A 13,422-nucleotide genomic window follows, 5' to 3' on the forward strand; every position below is an offset into this window, starting at 1 on the left:
TCTCAAGACATGCCATCCCAACTTACACAACTCAAACCACCAGATTACTGAACACCCCCGAACATGATATATCAGAGTTCTTGCCAAGAATAAACTCTGATATCGCGATGCTCCACGTCATGCAATTCTTCAATTGCCGTGATCCACCGATAGGGCTTTTGCCGTACTCCGGAAATCCGACGGCCAACTGCCGGGTGGCCGGGCTACCTCCGCCGTAGATACTTGAACACGGCAGACCCGGGAACATGACCCTCGCCAACCCGGCCGTTTCTTTACGGTATCTCACTTTTATCTCAAGAAACATAAGACGAACTCAGTCTCACCTCTCAAAAACCATCCACGGCATCACCCACATACCACCATCACCGCCACAATGTCCGACCCAGCCTACGCCGACCAAATCGCCTACTTCAACACCATCCCCTGGGTCTCCGCCACCCTCCGCGAGCCAGGCCTCATCTCCATGCCGCCCATAACCCGGCACTTCGACCCCGCCGTCCGCGCCTCCGAGTTCTGGGGCGTCACCTTGAACAGCAAAGCTACCATCCCCTACTTCATCGGCTGCTTCCACCCCACTTCCCCCTCCACCTCAGACTCAGATACAGAGTTGGGAGACCGCTACATCGCCCACGTCCGCTTCTTCCTCAAACTCTCCCACGGGCTAAGCACCCTCGAGCGCGAGCGCGTGCATGGCGGCGTCGTGGCCTCCATCTTTGACGAGTGCGCTGGCGCGGTGGGGTTCGTGAATAAGATGTATGGGAGGATGGAGATGCTCCCGCATGTTACGCGGACTTTAGAGCTGGAGTATCGGAGGGCGGTGCCGGTGGGGGCGGTTGTGGGTGTTGTGGCGAGGCTGGTAAGGGTTGAGGGGAGGACGTTTGCGGTTGAGCTAGAGATGGTGGATGAGGAGGGGGCGGTGCTGGCGAGGGCAGAGGCGGGGTATGTTGTGCTGGAGAAGAAGGAGAGGAAGGGGAAGTTGTAGAGGGTGAGGGCTGGGGTTTGTTTGAGAGGGTATCGCGAGAGTAGTCTCTTGCTACCTACGACAACGGCGGCGCATAAGCCAGTCAAGATGCTGATGAGAAGTATTAGAGACGCAAGAAGCAATTCTATAATGACACATATATCTTCGCTGCTGAGAAACTAATCCAAACCGTACTGTCGTCTAGTTGCTCTAATATCGCTTACATCCTGTACATTGTTCTTTACGAATTCAACCATCTATCATCATTCCACACTCTACCTCTTCCTCACACCAACCTCCGCCAGAACCTCCCTCGGCCCCAGCCTCATCCACTGCTCATACGTCTCCTCCCCCGAAGCCCACACCATCCCCAGCATCCCCGCCGCATTCACCCCGCCCCCTTCCACATCCATCTTCGTCCGCGGCACAACCACCATCCACCGCTCGCTCAGGATCACATTATGCGGCACCGCAACCCCGTTCCCGTCCCCGTCCTCCTCCACAACCGCCTCCCGCCCAGGCACCAGCGCCGTCGCCGCGCGGAGCATCTCGCGATACATCCCGCCCAACCCCTCCCCCCCGGGATTCCCGTTCTCGAACCTCTTGAGGAGGCACTCATACGGCACCGCGGCCTCTAACTCCCTCACATCAGGCCATAGCCGGAAATCTGACGGGGCGGGTATGACCTGCATATGCTTATGTAGCCGCGAACACCCGCCGTCCCTCCCGCAGTTGAAAATCACAAGATACTCACTCCCTCCCTTCGAATTCAGCCCGCGCAGAACGTCCCTCGCAGCCTCTAGGTCCTCCCTCCCCAGCGGCTCAAACTGCCGCCGGTAGCCGTTCGCCGTGAGGAGGATCAGGTGCGGCCTGTACGCGCAGAACTTGTTGAACATGAGCACATGCGTGTTGTTGACGGGATTAATCACAAATCCCGCGACGGAGATGTCGCCGCCGGGGATCTGGCCCTCTGCGTCGAGCTCCATTGGCGTGTTTGTGCCGTTGGAGGCGGCGGGTGAGGGCGACTTTGGCGGTGTGGTAGCGGCGTCGAGCTCCGAGTTGTCGAACACGGCTGCGGGTTTGGTTTTCAGGGCCGAGGTGAGGCGGAATTCAAACTGTGTTGGTTAGTTGGGTGTACGGGAGACGAGATGGGGGAGGGGTGGTGTGCCTCGAACCCGCCATCTTGGTGGTGAATCTTTTTGAGGTCGTCGCTGTAGAGGACCGTCCCCTTGCGCACGAGGGCGTCGAATTGCTTGAGGACGGAAGCCTCGTCTATGACTTGGGATCCCATCTTTCCCAGATCTGTTCCGCAATTTCGGGAAATAATTGTTGTGCTGCGCAGATCTGGTGGTTGAACCTGTAACGTCGCAGCTGAGGCGAGGCTGCGACTCCCGGGCTGTTATCTGACGGCCAGGTATGACGACATAAGACGCATCCTCCCTAGAAACCACCTACACATACCAACGCAGGCACCATCACATGACAATCTGGAGGTTTGTTTGACGGAATCATGTGCGTTCAATGCTTGCTTGCTGCTATTAAGATATTCTGTACCAAGAGAAAGGCGCCACGCGGTGCGTGGGCCCGGTGAGGTATTATGCTACAAATCGTCCGCCGAACTCCCCGGCATCTCGTCATCCGCGCGCCTGCTGTATTTTGCTCTTGCAACTGGCCCTCCCATGATATCGTACCGCCATAAAAGCCTCATCCGCCTGAACCTCGTACTATCCGTCCGGACTGATAATCATACACAACCCGTCGTCTACGCCGGGGGAACGGGGGCAGCGGGCCCAGTGCCGGTGGCGGCGCCGCGCTGGACGGGCGGGGGGAGGAACATGGGGAGGTAAGTAACGGCCAGGGCCATGACTGTCGCGCGCCCGTTAGCTATCTGCCACCCAGTGCCGCAGCTTCGGGAGGGGAACGTACCTGACATGCCGACGGAGAAGTACCCCGGCGTCGCGGAGCTCTTCTTAGTCTCTTCGCTCTCACCGAGCCAGGTCTGCACGGAAAAGACGACGGAGGCCCTGCATTTTTGTATCGTGTCAGCAACTTGTCCAGATCCCAATGTGCCACGTATCGTCCGCGGGAATCGAATAGGGGCCGGCGAGGGAATCAAAGGCGTCTGCGTACCATCCGATGAACTTGTTCCGCGTGAGCATCGCGGCCATGGGCAGCGTGGACGACAGCGTCGAGGAGAACTCGGCGTTCTCGCCCTTGGCTCGGGGCTCCTGATAGGGGACGACTGTACGCAGCACGGGTCAGCCATCGCGATACCTCCCAATTGAAGGATGGGTGAAGTGCTTACTCAGGTCCGGCCGGCGCATATCCCTCTTGCTCGCCATTGTTTCGGATTCGGTGCGGAAGATTGGGGTTATGGGACGAGCAAATTGACAGAGAAAGATTGCTGCACGTCGTCGCGATGTTCACGTGCTGCTACTACCTTGCGAGGTGAAGCTTTCCCCAGCTCCCCAGGCGCAATCACACAAACTTCACGCCTGGGAAGTTAGGCATCCTCCCAAGCTGGGGAAGCAAATCCGGGCCAATCCCTCGCCCCCGCTCCGCCGACCACGTTCTCGGATACAGCCACACCCGGCGTGGCCGCTGCAGCTGCAATTGGCCGCGCGAGCCGTCGGGCGGGTCCTCCGAACGCCGCGCTGCTCAACCCGATCCGACAAGTTTACTTTACTTCACGTCCATGATTACGATACTTTACGCGGGTGAGGTTCCGATAACGAAGGGACACACTCTGAGATTCTGGGTGTCGTCTTGGCCTGAGACCGGACGGGGAGCACCGTCTGAGCTGTGCCGCGGGCCGGGCGTATCCCGGTTGGTTTGCGAGGGGGGTTTTCACGAGGATGCGGTTGTTCTCGTTCGTTGCTTTTTGCCGCGGTGCGAAAATTGGAGAAGTTGCGGCTGTGAAGATGGAGCGGTGCGAGATGCCACGAAGTGCGAGTCTGGCTTTGCGAACTCCAACAGTGTAAGAAATCCTGGGGGCCGGTTTTGCGGGGCCTTTTACTTCGGGAGATGCGGCCTGCGGAGGGGCGCGGGCTATGGAGTTCCCAATGGACACGGCGGAACTTGAATCTTTCAGAAAGCTGGGTTTCGAGAGCGTTGATTACAGATTGCAGCCGAAAAATCACAAAATCAGCAAAAAAATGTAGTCGTTGGTCAGCGGCCGTCTCCTCCGCATTCTCCGAGATTGCCCACCGGAGGTTTTCTCTCGGGGGCTTGTTGGTGTCGTTTGAGCGGCCTGCATGCCCAGCTCTTACGATGGTCTTGTTATCTTGGGCGGAAAGTCTCGTCATCTGCGGGCCACCTTTCCTGCAGGCTGGCGAAGGCAGGCAGGCAGACTTGCATGCCCAGGGAAAGATAGGTACGTAGGCCGCCTTGCTGCTGCTGCTGCTGCTGCTGCAGGCACGCCGCGGCCGACCTACAGGAGCATTTGGTTTGCTTGAGGTGCTTGCTTCCAGTCCGCCCCCACACGGGCCCTGCAGGTCCCTTCAGCCGGATGGAGGGTGTTCCCGTCGAGGTGCGTCGGCCAGAGATGCGGTGTGTTTGCGTTGTATGGTGCGCGTACCGGGACAAGTCCTGGTTGCAGCGACACGACGAGTGGGCCAGCTGGATTGCCGAGCTGTCTGTCACTGTCTTTGGCATCATCATCATCATCGTCAATGTCGACCACTTGTTGTGGTTTTAGACGGGCATGCCGCCACTTCACCCGTGTGTTTTTGAGCCAAATACCCGCTGGCTAAATCAGGTAGCGAGCGAGACATTGTCCCAGTCGGGCAGCGCGGCATGCCACATGGACATGGCCGTGGTGGGACGAAGAGCCCGAAGAGAGGCAGTCCAGCTGGCACCGTCTCGCCTTTAGTGAACCTTGCACCGGCTTCCACGACATGTTGGCCAGTGAGTCCAGGCACGCTGCCAAGTGCGATATGTTGATGGGGTCACACGGCGGGTGTCAGCTGAAGGGATCCCCGATGCGCAATCGTTGTGTGCATCAGTGGTGATTTGTTTGGCACTGGACCGGCTCGGCAGGCGTCGTGAGCGAGACACTTCATTGGCGGCGGATCGCATGCAGTACGATGGCAGATTGCGTGACACCTGGCGACGATTCGGCCATATCGAGACAGGGCCCTTAGCACGATACACATAGACGGCGGCGCACCACCCCATCCCATGGCGGCCCGGTGCCTGGTCTGGTCTGGTCTGGTCTTGTCCGATTTTGCGTTTACAGGCCCCCCGACGGGTGGGCTGTCAATGGCTGGTTCGTTCGCGCCAGCAGGTTAGAGGATTCCGTACGTACCTGGGGAACAGAAACCGAACTTGCTATTCGTGGTAGGCATCTTCGTAGAGGGGGGAAGCAGACTTGGGACAACAACCAGGATGGGGATCGTATAAGCCGAGGGGAATATAGCGACGTCCGCATTGGCTGAGGACCGGTGGGATTTTGGATTCTCTGGACGAAACGCGGGAAAAGGAAGGCCGGGTGTTTGTGTGTGGTTGTTACGAATAGCTGTGCCGTTAACGTTTCCCTGACGGCGGTGCGCCGCTCAGATGTTTTCGTCTTTGGGGGGGGCCTTGTTATGTTGCTGCTCGTCGTATGTTGCCCACCCAGGAGGAGGCAAAGACAAAACGACAGTGGAGGTTTGCAGGGCAAATCGGATGCAGATGAACAGAGACAGCCAGCGATGGGTGGTGACTGGTGACTGGTGATCGATGCGGTGTTGGGAGCGAGTGGTTGGTTGGCTGTGGGCTTTGGTGGCGTCTGCTGGGACAAACAGGCGAGGGATGGCTTCCCGAAAGGGGAAGCTTGAAGTCATGGGCGCGGGCCAGGCCTTGAGGCGTTTTGGTAGGTGCAGTGTTTAGGTAGGTAGGTTTTCTCTCGTTGGCGGCTTTCCCTCTCCGGGTTCCGTGAGCGTGCTCTCTGTGGTTTCTCGTCTCCCAGACCCATTCCAGCGGTACGGTTTGCCGAGAGAGAGGGTTTGAAGGGGGCCCCGGGGGCCTGGGGGGTGTTCCTGGGTTCCCGGCCGGCGGCAGCAGCAGTTTACCTGGATAGGTAGGTAGGTAGGTACCTAGGTATGGTTTGACTAAGCCCAGGGTCCGCTCTGTCAGCTTCCAATTTTTAACGCTGGGAAGAGTTTGGATCTAAGCTGGAGCTAATGTAGGTTGTGTCTGGCGAGGATGACAGATTGCTTGGAGAACAATGAGGATGACGATGAAGATGTGTTTGGTTCTCGATTCGACTGTGACTTGCATACTCCGAGACCTGGTGTCTTGGTCCGGGCAATGTTCGGAGCAGAGAGAAGAGAGACTTGGTAAGTTGGCCGGCGTGGAGAGACAGTGGATTCGCGACAGCCAGCCACTCACAGCCAGCCAGGGCCCGGCAAAAGTCAGGGACTGCGGTGCGGCGGGCGAATCAGCTGTACGACATTGGGCGGAGGAGCCAATAGGATCCGTAATAAAGAAAGGCGCGGCGGCCCATGAGAGGCAACCCTGCCCACGCGGGCTTGGCGCGCCCACGGCGTGCTAGCGGATGCTGAGCCTGAGGTGACTGAGGACGTGTGGAGTTCGTTCCTGCCACCGAGTTGATTTTGCAGGTTGCGTATCGGTATTCGGTAATACACTCAGCGGTATCAGTAGCCGAACAACAGAGAGACTGAACACGTTCGCTGACTGAAGGTGTGATGAGGTGGAGGTACATGATGCAGAGATAGCCCAACAGACTGACTAAACAGCGCCTCGCAACTCAACCCCGTCAACAAAAGACTCAAAGCTACGGATGCTCCGTAATGTAAGGAATCGTCCGTGAGCTCGGAATCTTTTCCCCCCAGGCCGTGTCCCAAACAGCGACGTCGTCCCGCTGGAACTGCAGATCGCATCGGTGGCGCCCCACGGCTAGCGGTTTTTACTTTGGTACACCACCAACACGGGCTAACGCCGATGGACGACTGCTGTCGGGTCCGCTGTCCGCTGCTGCTGCCACTGTCCCCCCTTTGCCATACATTTTCCAACCCCAATCACAATCCCAATCGCATTCCCATCCACCACCACCACACCACCCAAACCCTGGGTTCGGACTTTATTGCACTGGGCTGACTGCAAGCTGAAGCTACCTTCCCTCACAGTTGGACGATTCAACTTGTCTCTTTCGATTAGTTGCCCAACGTGGTGTTCAGCCGGCCGCCATCATCACTTGGCAACTCGCTCGTCACATTCGCACACCCTCGCCCATGATATCCTCTCCGTCCCTCTTGCATCAAGACATCTCCCCTTCCCCTCACATCACCACCTCCGCCATCGCCACGCGACGTTGAGCGCAACAAGATTTCGAGCGGGCCGTCGCGAGTCATCTGACAAGCCGAACCTGGCACGCGCGGGAACCTTCGGAGATACTGCGCCTGAACTTCCCTCGCCCACTGTGCTGGGGCACTTGCCTCCCACGTTCACACCAGAGGCCCACTGTAACACCGCACTGCTCCCCGAACCGAACCCCCCGTATCCGTACCGTACTCAACTCACAGCGCCAGGCGTGGAATATCCGCGCGCACCTCGGGCTCTGGCCGCACCGCACGCACGCACGCACCTGCTTACCACTGGACGGTACCTGTGCCTTCCCTACCAGACCCAAGGCCCTGCACAGATAGCGCGGCTGACGCCGTCAGATCCCCGACATCACCCAAACCCATCGACCGATATCCCCCCTTCCCTTTTCCTATCACGACGACAACCCTTCAACGCCGCACACAATCCCATCCCAGCCCGCCGCCCATCCATCCCGCCTTGAGCCCCCCCAAATCCACCAAAAGACTTCTCCCGAATCATCAGCAATGTCGCTCAAGTCCATCCGCCTGCGATGACCTCCCGGACCCCAATGGGCGTCCAGCCGCGACCGCCCCAGCAGCGAACCCTCAGCAGCTCCGGCCTGTCGGTCCAACGGCCAACCCACCAGCGCACCCTATCCCAACAGTATCTGCCTCAGTCGCCCGTTCGCAAGGAGAACCTGATCGACCTGACCGGCGCCGACAACGATGCTGCCGTCGCCCAGAACAGATATGGCACCCTGCCGCGGAGGGGAGGCTCCCGCCTCAAGCTCGAGTTGTCCAACGACGCCATGCTTCCTCAGCACCACCCCAGCGACTCGCCAAACATCCTCACCCCCAACCGCCTCATGCCCAAGAACGAGTCCTCAAACCTCACCGACATGAGCTCTCCTGCCTCCGCAAAAGGCCAGCCCATCGACGTCGATAATCCGCCGATGCCCATGCCGAAGCGCCGACCGCGATTCGTCGTCCCCACACCCATCAAAGACTCCCCTGCGCCCGTCGTCGCAGTCAAGAAAGACGGCCGCCCGAAGCCCTACCACCTCGAAACTCCCGCCGCCGCCCCCCGATACGCGCCCTTTGGCAAGCCTCGATCCGACGCGACGGCGAAACAAGGTTTTGGCGGCGGCGGTGCGCGCGACTCCCAAGACCTGGGCCATGCCGACTTCTTCCCATGGACCGGCAACCACCCGGAGGACCAGTGGTCCGAGACCATCATCAAGAACGGCTACTTCGATAAGCCTCCCGCGACCACGGCCGAGACCACGTCCGCTAAGGCCGCACTGTTCCCTGCCCTGAAGCACAAGACTGGGCTTAACTTGCTCTCCAACATCTTCACCGGCATTCTGAACCAGCGGAAACTGAATGGCCAGATTTCGTCGCCCTCGACCTTCAAGCCGCCACCGCGTGTCACCCTTACCGATACGAAGCGAGAAATGTGGCTGAGAGACTTGGCAAACCCCTCCATATCGTTGCGCCGCCTCAGCCGAACCATCCCCCACGGCATCAGAGGCAAGGTCCTGCTGGACCACTGTCTCAACAAGAATGTGCCGACGGAGAGGGCTGTGTGGCTGGTCAAGTGTGTCGGCGCGAACGAGATCCGATCAGTCAAGAGGAAAGGAACCGGCCCCAACGGCCCTTTCGTCGTTACTGGCGAGGCAAAGTGGTTGAGAGATTGGACGGTTTTTGTCGAGCAATTTGTCGAGGGAGTTTCCACGGCCTTTGGCGATAACGACTGGAAGGCCAAGGTTCAATATGCGTGAGTTTATTCTGAGTGGCCTGGCCTGGCGAAGCTAACGAAGCTGCAGCATTCGACTCGCGACACATTTATATGCCGAACAATTGCTCGAGCGCGACCACTACATGGACTGGCTCGTATCCGGGTTGGAAAACTCTACACAGGCTAAGCTGCCCATGTGGATTTTGATTACACAGATATACTGGAAAGATCTGCTTCGTTTGAGAAGATATGGCCGGAGACTAGTCAATGCGCTCCTCGGCCATCTCAACACGGTAAGTTACTCGTCCATAGACTCGCGCGCATATCTGACGGATATAGATTCATAACGACCCTGACCGAGACATTCTTATCCAACTGTCCATGAGGTTAACATCATTACTTATCCCCCTTGTATCATCTCATCCCGACAACTTTGTTGCGCCTGCGACTTGGTTCAAGTACAGGGACGCACTCCTCGCCTCTATCCCGATCGACAACGATTTTGCGCAGACTGCCTTCAAATCGATCAACTCGAGAAACGAACAGCTGGTTGCGTCGGCGAACAACTCCCAGCCAGCGAACCGCCAAATACTCGTCAAACAACTTGACACAACCTTTCAAACGATATACACAGCCGATTTGGCTACGCAGTGCTGGATAGTCAGCGAGGACAAGAGCATGATTGTGCGCACGCTTTTAGAATGGTGCACTTCGCCTCACAGACCCGGCGCTGCCAAAGTTTACATAACTGCCAGCCTGTTGCGAGCTTGGATTCCGACCGGATTAGACGTGACGACCGCCATCCTGGAATTTCTCAGCAAATGCCCGCCGACCGAGCCGAACGCGAAGAAGACGTTCCACATGTTGGTATCAGAAATCGCGCGTAGCGGGGACTTTCAGTTTCAAGGATATGTCTTCTGGTTGATTGCGCGAGGCGGTCTTCGGGAACCTTCCGACACGGAACGAGAGGGCTCATGCGCAACGAGGCTGCTTGTCGACCTGCCGCTTCACGCCTTGGACCCAGCGTCTCTAGCAACGCGAGCGAGCTTACTCCGACGAGCGACGTACGATGTCAACGACGAAGCAGAAGATATTAATACGGCCCTGAAATGCATTCAACATGCCATGGGCCTCCCCCTTCCGCCTGGGGATCCGATCCTCCAGCGAAAGCCCGTCTCTCTGGGCAAACTTTGCCGTCTAATCTGTAACAGTAACCGTGCTCTTCAGACCGAGGTTGGAGCTCGACTTATGCAAATCTTCACGACCGAGACGGTCATGACTAAGAACGGGCCCCAGGTTTCTGTGCCCATGTTCAACTTTGCCCGCGCGATCCTGGAGGCTGCTTCGGACTTTTCCGTGCTGGCTGAAATCGTCAAGGTCGTTATCCGTGTGTCGAATCCCGAGATTCTCGCTTCCTGCGCCGATACCGTCAACGTCCACCTGCCGATCTTCGCTGCTCTGAGCGTGGGCAAGGAGCTTTTTGATGTGTTGTTGGAAAGACTCAAGGTGGTTGGAGAAGAGCAGGGTGTCGCCGCTCGGCCTCTCTTGGCGTCTTTGGCGAACCTCGCGGCTCGTCTGCCAGGCCTGACGAACACGGCTACGCATCTCCGCAAGGAACTCCACCAGTGTGACCGCAATACTGCTATCGACGCTTGTTCGCCCGTGTCCGATAATATGGCTGGCAGGCTTCAGGACGCCGAAGGGGAACTGCACGAGGAGATCGAGAAGTTGTTGACCAGCGGGACGAGCGTGGACCGACCGACTATGGACCGTCTTTTCCAAACTGTTGTCAGCCGACTGGAATCTTCATGGTCTAATTCGCCAGAACGGCAGCGTGCCTACAGCGCGCTCCTCGGCCGACTGCGCATCTTCGACACCCAGCATTTCGACTTGCGGATGACCGACTGGGTCCATCACGTCAGCGCGCTCAAGAGCCGGCCTGGCCTTGCGGACATCTACCCTCTGCTCATCAGCATAGGTTGCTTAACATTGCCGATTCTCCTCACCACGACGACCGTCGATTCGAGCAGCGTCGCCCGCAACCCTGCAGCGCCCGTCAACAACACCACCACGTACATGCAGGAGGTACTCAGCCTATGTGTCATGCCTCTTGCACTAAAGACGGCCCTGACGCCAGAAGAGACGTACCGATTTTATATCCAGCAAAAAGTTGCGCCTCGTCAGAATCACAAGGACATGGTGGTTCTCGTCCGAAACGCTCTTGTTGAATATGCGCGTCTGCAGAGCCAACCCGGGATCTCCTTGCCCTTGTCGAACACGACATGTGGAGACAATATGCTAGAGCTTCTGAAGCTCCTAGTCTTGCTGGATGCGCCGTCCGTTGTTCAGTCGCTGGGAACGAAGACAGCTGACCCTGCCTTGAGCGGTTTGTTCGCGCAGATCACGTCCAAGCTGCTGATGCCGGGAGCTCAAGACGGAACGCCACTTAGTTTCGAGACTGTGCTTGAACTCGCCAATGAATTCACTCTCCCGTTTTGCCAGCTCAAGCTGTCCATCGGCCTGCCCGCAGACACCACTACAAGCCCGGGAGGCGGAGAGCAGGCCATGTCGCAGTTCGACATGTTTTCCCGCGCTATGGACCGGGCTGTGTCTGCGAACAACGTCATGTGGACGAGCATGTTGCCTTATCTCAACGAGGAGGTTACGGAACACCTCAAGAGGCAGGCTCACCTACGGTTCCTAGGTCTCTTCCCGTCTCAAAAGAACCCTTCCGCTTCCGACCCCCTCTCCCAGGACAGCATCCAGCTTGCTGGCAGTCTGTTGTCTGTGGTCGAGGCGATTGTCCGCGGCCGCCCCGCACTGAGGACTTCTCAACTTACCTCCGGTATGGTCGAGAAGCTCTCGGAACTTTGGGAGATCTTGGCAGCTGGCGGTGACGACAAAAAGGAGCTACGCACTTCTATCCTAAGACATTGGCTTCCGGCGCTGCTCAAGTTCATCACTCTCCACACGAACGCCAACGAAGCAGCACCTGTCCCGGCCCAAGGGGCGAACATGAAACCTCCGACCAGTACTACCGCCTTTGAGATTCGCGGACGGATTCTTATCGTTCTGGCTGGCCTCACCCTCGAGTTAGACGGGCTCGCCCTCGAAGAGCCCCAGACCGGCAGACCCCTGAGCCAGCAAGTTTTCGACCTGGCCCTGCTCCTTGTCGACAGCCTGCCCGATGACACACGCCTGCAGTGCGTACGTGTCCTGCTGACGAACGGCACGCCGCAAAACCCAGCGTCCTCTGACGCCCGCTTGCGATACCTCTTCAGCCAGATGGCCCCGCCGACGGACCAGTTCGTGCTCGCCCACCGTCAGCAACCCACCACACAGCAAGCCGGTCCACCGCGACTCAAGGTTCCCATTTCCATGCAGGGAACCGACAAGCTCACGCCGTTCACCTACCGCAGATGGGAGATGCTTAGCGAGCCGACCCCCAACATTGGAGAAAACGATACGGCGTTGAGCCTTACCTTATTCGAGGCCATTAAGATTCAGTAAACGAGAATGGAGGCAGAACACACGCATACAACATTACATTATCATTGCATCATCATCTTTTATGTTTGTAGGAAGGACGAGGAGGATATTTCATTCATCATAGATACCATCCATTACTGGGGTTCCGCTATTTCGCGGTTTTAGAAGCCGAAACCACGACTCGGGTGGTTGCGAAACATTGACGAGAGAAAGGCTGCTTTTGATACCAGGATGGGCAAAATGGCCGGCGTCGACTGGGGCTGGCTTGAGAAGAGTGGGCGAGCGAGCAAGGGGTGGTTGGGAATTCATTTGTATCAGTGACGCACAGGCAGGCGAGCATGAGTTGGTTCCTTTGTTTTTCTCTTTTTAACGACTCAATTCCAGCATATTTCATGACTATTCTATGATCGTAATGATGACTCATTTAGTGATGGCTGTGACTGTTTCCTCAAGCAATGGCACCGAGACGGATGGAAGTGAAAATTGCGGCGTCAGGTCGAGGCGCTCGGTATAGAAGCTCTCCAGTCCAGATGCTGAAATGGGCAAGGCAATCGGCCTGTTTGGGAATCGTACACATTGAGGTTGTTGATGGGATTGGTTCGCCGGACGTCGTTATCCTGCATACAGGTACGGTCCTTTGGGAGGTGGATGATGAGATGGGTGCCTGTGGACTCTGCTTCGTTGTGGGAGTATGCATCGCAGGATACGAAGGCATGGATGATGGAAGGTGGAAATGTGGTTCCACGTTGTCTTCTGATGCTCTTACGAGGGCGAGCATGACTTAGTAGTTCCTTTGTTCTTTTCTCTTTGTAACGACTCAATTCCAGCATATTTCATGATTATTATGTGATCATAATGATGAGTTATTTGGTGCTGATTGTGAATGTTTCCGGGAGGTCGTGTATCGCCATCTAGGATACGGTCACTTG

The 13,422-nt window shown here is 57.3% G+C and overlaps 4 protein-coding genes across 4 annotated transcripts; 2 read left to right on the forward strand and 2 right to left on the reverse strand.

Moving 5' to 3' along the window:
- Positions 1 to 373: 373 nt before the first annotated feature.
- GCG54_00012466 (uncharacterized protein) lies at positions 374 to 982 on the forward strand (the record flags this gene model as incomplete). Its single annotated transcript, XM_045412343.1, has 1 exon — positions 374 to 982. One exon carries the CDS (start codon positions 374 to 376, stop codon positions 980 to 982), a length of 609 nt encoding a protein of 202 aa, XP_045261378.1.
- Positions 983 to 1,236: 254 nt separating this feature from the next.
- On the reverse strand, positions 1,237 to 2,252 carry GCG54_00012467 (uncharacterized protein; the record flags this gene model as incomplete). The annotated part of the gene is made up of 2 exons (XM_045412344.1): positions 1,237 to 2,076; positions 2,100 to 2,252. The coding sequence occupies 2 exons, from the start codon at positions 2,250 to 2,252 to the stop codon at positions 1,237 to 1,239; spliced, it is 993 nt and encodes a 330-aa protein (XP_045261379.1).
- A 471-nt stretch (positions 2,253 to 2,723) lies between these two features.
- Positions 2,724 to 3,303, reverse strand: GCG54_00012468 (uncharacterized protein; the record flags this gene model as incomplete). The annotated part of the gene is made up of 4 exons (XM_045412345.1): positions 2,724 to 2,827; positions 2,888 to 2,985; positions 3,035 to 3,203; positions 3,267 to 3,303. The coding sequence occupies 4 exons, from the start codon at positions 3,301 to 3,303 to the stop codon at positions 2,724 to 2,726; spliced, it is 408 nt and encodes a 135-aa protein (XP_045261380.1).
- A 4,514-nt stretch (positions 3,304 to 7,817) lies between these two features.
- On the forward strand, positions 7,818 to 12,514 carry GCG54_00012469 (Mediator of RNA polymerase II transcription subunit 12; the record flags this gene model as incomplete). The annotated part of the gene is made up of 3 exons (XM_045412346.1): positions 7,818 to 9,043; positions 9,093 to 9,297; positions 9,344 to 12,514. 3 exons carry the CDS (start codon positions 7,818 to 7,820, stop codon positions 12,512 to 12,514), a joined length of 4,602 nt encoding a protein of 1,533 aa, XP_045261381.1.
- Positions 12,515 to 13,422: the final 908 nt, after the last annotated feature.

Source organism: Colletotrichum gloeosporioides (assembly GCF_011800055.1).
Source record: "Colletotrichum gloeosporioides strain Lc1 chromosome Unknown consensus_65, whole genome shotgun sequence".
Taxonomy (NCBI): domain Eukaryota; kingdom Fungi; phylum Ascomycota; class Sordariomycetes; order Glomerellales; family Glomerellaceae; genus Colletotrichum; species Colletotrichum gloeosporioides.